At 36.0% G+C, this 13,222-nt stretch overlaps 1 protein-coding gene across 1 annotated transcript in view; it reads left to right on the forward strand.

Annotated features, from left to right (window-relative positions):
- The window catches only part of VPS45 (vacuolar protein sorting 45 homolog), a 61,577-nt gene that overhangs the window by 29,530 nt on the left and 18,825 nt on the right, over positions 1–13,222 (forward strand). The window contains exon 14 of the mRNA XM_045544956.1: positions 5,570–5,701. Within this exon, the coding sequence (XP_045400912.1) occupies positions 5,570–5,701 (132 nt within the window). The remainder of the gene's footprint in view (positions 1–5,569; positions 5,702–13,222) is intronic.

Raw genomic sequence — 13,222 nt, forward strand, 5'->3', positions numbered from 1 at the left:
CCAGAATCAGTCAATTCAAAAAGGAAATACTTTTCACATTTACACAAATGTAGTAGAATCTTGTCACAGCAGCTTATTTTTGTTTCTATAAAGCAGCATTTCTTTTTCATTGGCCTTTTTTCCTGTAGTAAATATTCATGAGGATTTTATCACCTATAAGGGTATTTAAAAATGTGAATTTTAGCCATAAATATGATATCAACAGATTATTAATAAAATGTTGCCATTTTAAAGTTTGTTTTTCCACCTAACTTATCCACGTTTAGAAATAATGATTTCCAGAAATCCTATATGTGAAAATTTTTGTTTAGTCTTCTAGCAAAATAAGATACAAATTTGTTATCCTTATATATACAGCATAAACTGGCTGCTGTTTTCTAACGTTTGCTGTCTGCATTAATTAATGCTTTGGGTTGCTGTGACGAATTACAGAGCACAGGAAGATGCGCACAAAGAATTGAACTTGTGTATTCCACTTAGGTTCAACCATCATATTAAAAAGATTTGCTATATATTTTACCATTGGCCTCATTAGAACATCTACTTTTAAAATTCACTGGGGAAAGGAATGAAAAGGAAAAATGTCAGGGATGTTTTAAAATAATTTTTTTCATAGATGTTCTTCCTTAAGCCAGCTTGAATGAATAATAGAAGGTGCAGGAAAATATTTATTAATGTTTTCATAACCAAGTATGACAGTCATCTTCATTAGTCATACAATTGAGCCAAGCTCTAAGAGCCTATCCCTGTATCTAGATTTTGTCCTTTTATTTATATAACCTACACCCACAGTTTACCATCCATGACATTTTCTTTCCTCTCCAGTAATACAAAAATACTCTGGTACCCTGAAATTATCAGACTAAAGGGCAGTGTTCTCTGGCTATGCTAAAAGCTTACTTGAGTTTATTCCTTCCCAGTTCTTGCCTTTCTTTTCCATAAGAGATAGATGTACTCTGAAGGCAGGGATGGTGAGAGGGTAGCTGTGGAGAAGCAACATCATTTTCCAGTATTATCATTATCCTCATTTGTCTGCTCAGCAGCTTTTTAAATTGATTTATCAGATCAAGAGCTCAAAACAGAAGTGATACTGTCTGATTTCTCTCATCAGTCACCAAGATGGTCACCGTACCCCTGCAAAAGAAAACCCCCAACCCTACTTCTTAATAAAATAAACTGTGCAATTCATGAGTATTTACTTACTCATAAAATGCAAGATAAACTGCATAACAGGCCTCAGAATAGAGTTGTCCCTCACCATAAGGAACACTGTATATAGAATCTTACTGTAAAAAAAATCCTCATTTTTTTTGTGAATATAATGTCTTTTCACCCTTGAGTACTTCTTTATTTCTGAACACTTTAACTGCCTTTTATTTTCCTGCTTTCCACTACTTTTCCTGACCCCCAAGTAGTTACAACACTGGCCTAACTATTGTTAGAGTTGTCTCTGTCTCCTGATGGTACATTCTTAGGACATTGGATTTTTTTCCCCACAGAACTCATCTTTTACATCCTTAATGAGTATTAAAGCAGTGATGACTACACTTGAGAAGCCTTTATTATCTCAGATTATTGGTACTTCGAGAACCAATATAGTGGGAAGAATTAAGAATTTACATCCATAGACATTTAATGTTAAAAAGATACTTTACTCTCAGTAAATCAGTCTTTCTTGTCAGACCTAAGCCACTACCCCTAGTCACCAAAACCAGGAAACTTAAAAGTTATCATGGACTCCTTCTTTACCCTCATGCTCCACTTTCAATCATTGACCAAATACTGAAGGGTCTATATTTTTTGCATCTTCTATATCTTCTGTTGAGTTTGTGCTTCCTCAACTATGATTTTTGTCTTGCAAAATTGTAAGCAAAGTACCTGATAAATGGTAGGTACTCAATAAATGGTTACTGTTGGCACATGGTCCTTTGAGGAACAGAAAATAGAATGATGTTCACTCATTCAATCATTTGTTGCACAAATATTTATTAACTACTGATTGTGTGTTAGATGCTATTCTAGGATTAGAGATTTGGCAATGAGCAACCAAAAAAAAAACAACCAGAATCCCTAACCTCATAAAGTTTATTTTATAGTGATATGTGTAACTAGAGAATGAGAGAACAGAGTGTAACAGAGAACAAGGCTGGAAAGATAGACTAAGGGCTAGTTGAGAAAGACATTAACTAAGCATTGCTCCAACTGCCTTTATCTTTTGTCAGAGAAAGGGCATGATCAGATCTGTGTTTTGGAAGATTAAAGTGGCTGACAAATGAAATATAAATGAAGTACAAATAAATCATTACTATGGTAGGACTCTGGCAACCAGGCAGGGGAAACTGAGTAAAGGGATGGAGTTAAGCTAGTCCAGAGATAAAACTGACACAAATCAGTGGCCAACTGAGTAAGGATAGGAGAAGAAGGAAAAATAAAAGATGTGTCAAACTTTCTGACTTGGGTGATTGGGTATGATTGGATAGATTGTGCCCATAGTAGGCTGCATAATGCACCCACCACCCCCAGGATGTTCTCACACTCTAATTCCTGGAACCTATAAGTATATTACCTTACTTGGCAAAGGGAGTTTGCAAATGTGATTAAGGGTATAGAAAGCTTCCGAGGGGGAGATTCTCCAGGTGGGCCCAATCTAATTGCAAGTCCATAAAATCAGAGAGACTTTCCTGACTGTTATCAGAGAGAGAAGTGACAACAATAGGGTAAGAGACATGAAACATTGCTGGCTTTAAAGATGGAGGAAGGAGCCACAGCCAAGGGATACAGGCAGCCTTTTGAAGCTGCAAAAGTCAAGGAAATAGATTCTACCCTAGAGCTTCCAAAAGGAACACAGCCCTCCTGACACCTTAGTTTAAGTTCAGTTGAGACCCATGACAGACTTTTGATCTCCAGAACTATGAGGTAATAAATTTATATTGTTAAAGCCACTGTTTGTAGTCATTTATTTCAACAACAATAGAAAACTAATACAGTACCATTGATCAAAATAGGAAATATAAGAAGAGTAGCAGATTAAAGGTAGAAACTAAATAATAAAATATAGTTTTAGACATGATTAGTCTGAAACGTCTGTGGTGTACAGATATGTGAATCTTGAACCAAGGATGAATATTAAGCCGAAAGATAAAGGTTTGGTGTCATGAGAGCATGGTTCAATCTAGGTAAAATATGCAGAATTTTTTAAAATGATGATCAAAACAGGATGTTGAGAATAACTCATAAATTGGATGCAGAAAAAGCATTTTTTAAAAAAGACTATTCTACCAAACCTGCTGTCACCATAATCATCTATGACCTCTATTGATAAATCCAGTGGACACTTTTCAGTCCTAATCTTATTTGACCTGTCTGCGGGTTTAAAGACTGTGTTAATTTCCTGTTCCTTGAAATACTTGGCTACCATAGCACCATATCCTTTGGTTTTATTGTTACCTTCTGTCCTCTGACTGTTCCTTCTTTGTCTCCTTTGAGAGTTCCTGTTCCTTCATTTCTTCAATGTTGGAGTTCACCGGGTTCCATCCTTGTCCTCTTTTCTCACGCTATACCATCTCCCAAACTTCACATGCTGATGATTCACAGATCTATGTCTGTAGTTCAAATTTGTATTGGACAGATCATAATAAGAAGCCATGATGAGATAACACTTTTTAACTTATCAGTTTAGAAGGTCCAAAAGCCTTGATAATACACAGTGTTGATAAGGATGTGGAGAAATAAGCACTTTCCTGTGTTGCTGGTGGGATGACATCTGTGAAGCAACTTGGCAATATCCATCAAAATTTTAAAATCACAGTATATCCAGGATATGGGCAAGGGGCAGAATGGTGTATATAAAATGCTTCCGTTTGTGTTTAAATGTATATACACACAGATAATATCTCTGAAAGGATACATAAGAGATGAATAACAGTGTTTGCCTCTAGAAAGAAGGGAGGTAGGGCTGCAGGGAAGTACCTGGGTAAGGACTGTAGTGAGAGGGAAACTTACATTTTTAGTATATCCTTTTGTATTTTATACTATGTGCATGCATTTGTCTAGTCAAAACAGTGTTTCCTTACATAGCAAAACATTATTTATTGTAGAGCATACAACAGTATGTAACTCTTAAAGCACTGTGATGCTAGATACATTGTTTTGGTGGGTAGTATTTTCTTTTTTTTCCTGTTTTTCCACCCTCTTAAGAATGTCTATGGTGGGTAGTCTTAAATGAAGTTTATTTTGTCTTAAAAAGTAAATTAGCATTTCAAATATATGATTTTTAAGTTCCAAGTCCACATAGAAATGTCATAATGGACTCTCTACCTAATTAATTACAAAATAACAACTTGTTCATCACTGGGAGCTTATATACATTTCATTGGGGAATCTCTGCAATTCAAAGACCATCTGAACATTTTAAAATAACCACAATAGCTGATTCTGTTTCCATGAAGCCCCACAAGAACAAATATTCTCTCAGTTAATTCCTTCAAGGTATTTTAGAGAAAGACAAATAAATAGAAGGAAATGTTGGGTTGGGTTTTTTTTTTTTTTGCATGATTTATACATGTGCATGTATATTCCTTGATTAAAGATGATTCTGTTTAGTTTTGTGCTATAACCTCCAAGATGGATGCTTCTGCTTGATGTAGTTTTAAATAGTGTCCTGTGAGTGATTTAACAAAATTAGTTGCCTACTAAGATTAAGTAATTTTATCTTTTTTTGGTGGCGTGAGGAAAGAAAAATAAGACAAATTTTAACAGTTTGAAAATAATGTCTCCTTCTTGTTGATATCTGTAGAAAGAGTAATAGGAAGGACACTCACATTTGTTATGAAACCATTTTGATAAAGATTGAAACATAGTAAAAGCTACACAGTGCTACCCAAATGATGCTAGTGGCTGAGCTGATGTGTCAGCATGTCCAGTATCAAAACTACTCTCATGTTTTTTTTAGTGTTTGTTTCCATGGTTTCTTTCTTTTTTTGGGGGGGGGGGTTTATCAAAGGATTTAGTATAAAGATTTTAAGAAGAGGTGGAGTTCCTAGGAGCTTTAATTTATATGTCCCATTCTTTTTTTATATTCAAAATACTAAACATTTCTACTTCCTGTGTTATAGAGACATCCAAATATACCAATACTTTCCAAAATGCTGTACTAAGTATTTGACAAAGGGCTTATACATGAAAGGAGATGTGTGATACAAGCACAAAATACTGCTATCTTGATATCGTGTCACAGTGAGGCACTCTGCAGCCTCTTGAATATAGAAGAATATTTTCTACATTTGGTTCCAGCAAACACTATTTTGCTATTCTGAAATCCACAGCACAGAAATTATAAGACATCCGCTCATATACAGAAAGCAAATCACTATTCAGCATTTCCTGCTCTGTTTCCTGCCAATTTCAGATAATTAAAACTTTTTTTAAACCTTTTATTCTATTCTGCTTTAATTCTGCTTCCTCCACCAAAAAAGAAAGATTTAGAAATTAAAACTCTGTGTATATAATAATAAGTCTTGCCCTTTTTTTCCCTTATCCTATGATAATATTTCTTTCTTCATTATCACAGACCTCAGGATATCATTGTATTTGTAATTGGAGGAGCCACCTATGAAGAGGCTCTAACGATTTATAACCTGAACCGCACTACTCCTGGAGTAAGGATTGTCCTGGGAGGCACCACAGTGCACAACACAAAAAGGTAAAGAAGAACATTCAGTCCTACAACTCTACCTTTTCCTAAAGAATAGAGCATAAATTTCCCTTTCATTGAAAAAGTTTGGCCAATGCTAACCATACTGCTATAGACCAAAATGCTCTGGCATTTATAGCATCAGTTTATACAATAATCTAGAGTTTGAGATGAAGGATCTATGGTCCATTAAATTCATAAATCACTTTAATAGGTCAATGACCTGAAGAGTAAGAACCATCCTATCCTTCACTGTTAACAATTTGTGTTTCTTATGCTCAAAGAAGGAGAAACCCTTGCACCTACTTCGTAAGGAAGGGAAAAAACTTTTTTTAAAAAAGGAGGAGAAACCTAATAGCCACAGACTGACACTTTGAAAATACCTAAATTTAATAGTAGTGAATTCTGTGAGCTTTTCTATTTTGTTAATTAACCCTATTCACTCAGTAAGTATTTAGTAAGAATAATACAAAGATGAATAAGCTAAAGATCCTACCTTAAGTAAGTCATTGTCTGTTTGGAAAGATAGGACATTAAAAAATAAGGAAGTAAGTGCCTGGAGAGACAGATAAAAGAGCAAAGGATTCTCAGAGTGGCTAAGGGAAATTAGCAAATGTTTCATGGAGAAGATCATATATAAGCTGAGCCTTGGGTAGAAAATGGACATACAGAGGGAGAGTACATTCTAGGTAGAGTTAACCACATGAACAAGTTATAAAAGCTATAGGCAATACAGATACACAAAGAACAGCAAGTAGTCAGCTAGCTGGAATGTGTGTAATGAAGTGAAAAGATTGGTTGAATGCCATAATTGTGGAAGGGCTTGAATGCTAGGCTGAGGAATTTCTACTTTCTTATGTAGAAAATGGGGAATTGTTGACAGTTTTTAAGCAATGAAATTACAAGAGGGTCACGGTATTTTAGGAAGATTAATTTGGCAGCTAAGGGTAGAGGAGAAGAAACTGGGGAACCATGGCAAGATGTTTGAATTTAATGATTGGGGACCCCGAGAGATCCATGCTGAGCCACATATGGATAATTGGGAGTCATTAGAAGTGTTTGTGTACTGTTTAAATTTCCTATTATTGTTCAGTTTTTTAACATAATTTTTCTCCTTTATTATGGAAGTCATATGTGCTTATTCTGAATTTTTTTTTAATTAGTAAAGTATAAAAAGAACAAAAAGCTCCCATAATCTAACCACTGTTACATCTTGGTCTTCTCAGACTTTTTTCTAAGTCTAGGTAGACATTTATGTGCATGTGTGGGCAGAAAAGGATTTCATTGTACATTCTGTCTTATAACCTACATTTTCTAGTCTTCTGTAAACATCTTTTAGTATTAAATATGCAGTCATTCATTCATTAAGCAAATACTTATTGAAGGGTAAGATTGCCTGGGTTTGAATTCTGATTTCCCTCTTATTATTTTTGTGAACTTGGGCAAATTACTTATGTGTTTGTCAGTTTCCAGAGCTCACTGGCATTTATGTATTTCTTTTGTGAATTGCCAGTTCATGTTCTTTGCCCATATCACAATTGGAGTATTTTTTTTCCTTAACAATTTAAAAAAATTCTATGTACTAATTAAGGATATTGACTATTTGTCTGTTATGTGAGTAGTAATCTTTTTCCCCTATTCGATGTTTTTGTTTTGTATTATTCACAAAGTTTTGTTGTATAAAAGTTTTGTTATTATTGTTTTAATTTTATATAGTCAAAGCTACCAGTGATTTCTCTTTTGGTGTCATGCTTAGAAAGCTCTTTCTCAGCTGGGCATGGTGGCTCACACCTGTAATCCTACCACTCTGGGAGGCTGAGGAGGGTGGATAGTTTGAGCTCAGGAGTTCAAGACCAACCTGAGCAAGAGTAAGACCCCATCTCTACTAAAAAATAGAAAGAAATTAGCTGGAAAACTAAAAATATATATTTAAAAAAATTAGCTGGGCATGGTGGCGCATGCCTGTAAGTGCCAGCCACTTGGGAGGCTGAGGCAGTAGGATTGCTTGAGCCCAGGAGTTTGAGGTTGCTGTGAGCTATGCTGACGCGACGCCATGGCACTCTAGCCCGGGCAACAGAGTGAGACTCTGTCTCAAAAAAAAAAAAAGAAAGAAAAAAAAGAAAGAAAGAAAGGTCTTTCTCAGCCAAGATTATATAAATACTAACATTTTCTTCATTATTTTTAAGATACATATTTAGGGTTATATCTTTATAATCTATCAGAATTTTATTTTGGTATAAACTGTACAGTAGGGTTTTTTTTAATAACTTTTATAGAAATACTCCATTGAGAGGTTATTTTCCTCCTAACACCAAATACATGATGTGTTTTCCAATACCACATCTCCAATTCTCTGGATACCAACTGCACGTCCAACAATTCAGTTCAGTTCTGACACTATGTACCTAGAGTTAGCATCAGATCTCACAAGTTAAAAGGGCTCAATACCACAAGACTGCCGCCACTTCAGATGCCAGTCACAAGTCCCAGACCACCTGTACTTCTGACTGGCTGTAAATCAGAGGTTTCCATAACCTCTTCCTCAGATTTGATAATTCACTAGAATGCGTCATAGAACTCAGGAAAACACTTTATATACATTTGCCAGTTTCTTATAAAGGATAAAACTCAGGAATAGCCAAATGGAAGAGAGGCAGAGGGCAAGGTATAGGGGTAGCATGTGGAGTTTCCATGCCCACTCCAAGCACACGACCCTCCTAGCACCTCAGTGTGTTGTTTACCAACCTGAAAGCTCTCTGAACCCTATTGGTTAGGGAGTTTTTGTGGAAGTTTCATAACATGGACATGGTTGATCAAATCAGTGGCCATTGGTGATTGACTTAGTCTCCAGCCATTCTCTCCTCCTTGGAGATTTGGGGGTGGGGCTGAAAGTTTGGAGCTTCTAATCAAGGCTTGGTCTTTCTGACAACTAGTCCCCATCCTGAAGCTACCTAGAGGCCCACCAAGAGCCACCTCATTGGAACAAAAGACACTCCTATCACTCTTATCACTCAGGAAATTCTAAGGGGTATAGGAGCTCTGTGCCAAGAACTGAAGACAAAGACCAAAATCTTTCTGTGATACCACATACATATACATATATAATGGTACTTAGTTACATACAGAAAAGTATATAAATAATAAGCAGACAGCTTAATAAAATATCACAAAGTGAATACATCTGTGTAACCACCATCCAGATCAAGAAATAGAATTATCACCAGCACTCCCAAAAGCCTCTTATGCCTCATGCCCCCTTGTCACAACTCCTTGCAAAGTATTCATTATGACTTCTGTCACCATCTGTTAATTTTACCTGTCCTTAAAAGATATTTGTTGAATGAATGAAGAAATAGAGGCTAAACTTAATCTATCCCCACCTTTCTCACAAGTAATACAAAGATCTCAGAATGTTTTAACTCCAATCACCTTCCTCCCAACTTAAACACCATCATTGCCCAATGTTTTGGTTCTACCTTTTTAAATCCCCAAATCAATCATTATTTTCACTAGTCAATGTTTACATTTACCTACATAGTTGCCCCCTTTTTTCTTTCCACTTTGTTTCTTTCACCCTAGCCCTTCCTTCAACCCTATTTTCTTCTTACCAAAAACATTTTTTAGTAGTTCTTTCAGCTACTGGCCAACTTGGTATCTTTGTCTAAAAACATCCTAGCCAGGCACAGTGGCTCCCCACCTGTAATCCCAGCTACTCAGGAGGCTGAGGCAGAAGGATTGCTTGGGCCCAGGAGTTTGAGAGCAGCCTGGGCAACATACTGAGACCCCATCTCTATTAAAAAAAAAAAAATTAGCCAGGCATGGTGGTGCATGCCTGTAGTCCCAGGTGCTCACAAGGCTGAGGCAGGAGGATCCCTGGAGCCCAGGATCTCAAGGTTGCAATAGACTATGATCATGACACGGCATCCCAGCCTGGGTAATGGAGCAAGACCCTGTCTCTAGGCCAGGTGTGGTGGGTCACGCCTGTAACCTAGCACTCTGGTAGGCCGAGGCAGGAGGATCACTTGAGCTCAGGAGTTTAAGACTAGCCTGAGAAACAGCAAGACCCCATCTCTACAAAAAAAAAAAAAATAGAAAAATTAGCTGAGCATTATGGCACGTGCCTGTAGTCCCAGCTACTTGGGAGGCTAAGACAGGAGGATCGCTTGAGCCCAGGAGTTTGAGGTTGCTGTGAGCTAGGCTGATGCCATGGCACTGTAGCCTGGGCAACAGAGCAAGACTCTCTCTCAGAAAAAAAAAAGAAAAGAAAAGAAACCCTAAAAATAAATATCTAAAAATAAAGATATTTGCTCTCAATATAATTTTCATTTGTAGGTAATCTTTCTTTTCTGATTATTTTTTAAGATTATATATTTATAAATTTTTTTTTGAGACAGGATCTCTCTCCGTCACCCAGACTAGAGTACAGTGGCATCATCATAGCTCACTGCAAACTCAAACTCCTGGGCTCGAGCAATCTTCCTGCCTCAGTCTCCTGAGTAGCAACTATAGGCGTATGCCATCACTCCCAGCTAATTTTTCTATTTTTTGCAAAAAGGGGTCTCGCTCTTGCTCAAGCTGTTCTCGAACTCCTGGCTCAAGCAATCCTCCTGCCTTAGCCTCCCAAATTGCTAGGATTACAGGCATGAGCCACTGCGCCTGGCCTTAAGATTATATTTTTATTTTTAATGTTCTAGTTTCACTATTCTGTATCTAAATGTGAATTTATTTTTATTTATGTTACGTGGTATGAAAATTCATGTTTGGCATAAATTCTGAAATTTTTACAGTCATTATTTCTTTGAATGTTGCTTTTCTTCCATTTCCTCTGGTCTTTCCTGGAACTCCTATGAAATATATATTGGATGTTCATGTCTCTTAATCTGTTATTTTTATTACCAATGTGTTATCTGTCTATGCTGCTTTCTATGTAATTTTTTAAAATCAGTATTCCAGTTCAGTAATTCACTTGTCAGTTATGTCCAATCTGTGTTTAATTTGTCCAGTAGTTTTTAATTTAAAGATTGTATTTTTAGTCCTACAAGTTCTATTTGCTTCCTTTTCAAATTTGCCTGATGTTTTTGTTATCCTCTTTTTTTCTCATGTTTTAAAATCTTTCATTTTTCTTTAATCACATTAATTCTATAAACTGGAGTACTTGGAGGTCTAATTCTGCTGTTGTATCTGCTAACATTAGTTCATGATGAATCATTTCCTTGGGTGTTCTATAATTTTAAATTGAGTTATCCTAACATGGTTTTATCTATGGGACCCACGAGCGGCCTATTTTTCCTTTCATTTTGGCTAGGTACCCCAAGAACATTTCAGTCTTGAGTGATTTTTTAATGTTTCATTTCTATATGGCTTTGAACCATTCAAAGCTGGTACGAGCTTATGTTCAAGCTTCCTCGTTATCTCTCTGTGCAGATAAATTTCTTTTTAGTCCACTTTTTCAGTGAGGGTCTCTCTCTTATGTGGGAATCTCAATTCTAATTTCTTTTTTTATGAGACCTAGGCCTTGTTCCCTGACCCTCTGTGGCTACTAAAATACAGTGCCCTTGTTTAATAACACTGCCACACACCTATCAGGTATTCTCAGCATCTGTTTATACTGATTATCAACCTAAGTTTTGATTCCCTTTTTGTGATTACCCTTGGTGATTTCTCTTACTTTCTTAAGAGGTTAGATATTCATTTAAAAGGATGTTTGACATTTTTTATCTTGCATTTCTTTGTGTTTTATTGCAAGAGAAGTTTCACCTTAATTCCAGAAACAGATATGTCGTTATGATCTTGCGAGAATATAAAATAGTAGTGACATTATATGAATTTTATTTTGAACACTATTAGATAATATTATTTGGAAAGGTAGCTCTGTATCCTAACATGTCAAATTGAAGTTTTTATACCTAATTCAAGGACACCCCTTGAATATTTTTGAGCACAGAAGTGACATGGTACTATCACAGCCTTTTTATTCAAACTTCTCCCTTTGCTGCTTTTGCTGCTAATAAAACAGTAATAATAGTCAATATTTAATGAGCATATACTGTGTGCTAGGTACTGTGCTGAGTACTTTACACATATTAATTCACTGAATCCACACATAAGATATGTACTATCATCTGCACTCTTTGTTTAGAAACTGAGGCACAGAAAGGGTAATTAACTTCGTCAAGTAAACATGACTGACTTATAGTAAGAAGATAGTGGAATTTATATTTCAGAGATCACTTATTGTAAAGGCTTAAGTAATTAAAAGCAACACAGTTTCGGTTTTTAGTGGAAAAGCTCAATTTTCATGATGAATATGGGCTCCCTTGGGTATTACTAGCAAACTGAGTAAGCTCACAACTCTTAATACATATTGAAATACTAGAGAACAGCTAATACTTTTTGCAAATCATTTTTCTACCTGGATATAGTGGGGCTTCTGTGAGCTAGCAATTAAAAACCTTAATATAGGGGAGAAAAAGTTGAAAAATGTATTTCTGTGAGTTATAAGGGTTTAATTTGTAGGGGGTTTTATTGTACAATTTCCCATGTAATACATGGGTTATTTCTTAAGGAAGAGGCCAAAGGAATATGTGACAAAGATACAGCCTTGATCTCAAGAGCTCTACAGCACAGAAGTATCATTTTGAGAGAATATGGAGATTAGTAAATAGTGAACTCTTAAAATATGCTATGATGAATGCCCACCTTTTATCCTTTGAGTCATGTAAGACATGGTATGGTCTGCCCCATAAGGATTTGGATTAGTGGGTACCCCAGTAAACAGGAAAGAAATCATATCTTGTCACTATGAGTATGGTGTGATGACATAGGAGCTACCATCCTTCCAACATGGGAAATGCCTGTTTTGGGATATTTCTGGTACACAAGTCACTTGGTTTCCCTGATCTTTATAACTTTTAAATAAAATATGAGATTATTACAGATTTATTCTGCAGTCCTATCCCAGAACCACCACTTACTAGTTTATTATTTTCTCTATATTACTTGTTATACTTAACATAATGGGTAGATGGGTCAAAATTGGTTTTCTGCATCCCAGAAAATTATATGAACCATTACCCCTCATGTAGCGATTTTAACAACCTTCATCCTAGGAGATGTACATGAAGATTGCCTTTCCTGTAAATTGAAACAAAATCTTAGTTGCAAACAAGACTAAAAAATAAGGAATAAAAAGCAATTCTTTCTTTCCCTCCTGAAATGAATGTAATTTTTGGTATGAGAGTAGGGCCTTTGTATAAGTAAGCTTCCTCATCTTAGGCAGAAGGTACCCGAAGATATATGTCCCTTAGATCTTAAAAGGAAATATGGATTAGGTTAATGTGAAATTCAAGTTACCATTCAAAGTTATAACTTAGTGGCTCTTTCTTATTTTATTTCTATAAAACAGTTTATTTGAGGTAATATTTTTCAGTGATTCACACACTGGTTATAATGAAGCAGAATTCTACATATGCAGGCCTTTTGGAATTGTGTGATTTGTTTCCATAGGGCCTGCTCTGATTAGGCGTAATT

Source organism: Lemur catta, chromosome 3 (assembly GCF_020740605.2).
Source record: "Lemur catta isolate mLemCat1 chromosome 3, mLemCat1.pri, whole genome shotgun sequence".
Taxonomy (NCBI): Eukaryota; Metazoa; Chordata; class Mammalia; order Primates; family Lemuridae; genus Lemur; species Lemur catta.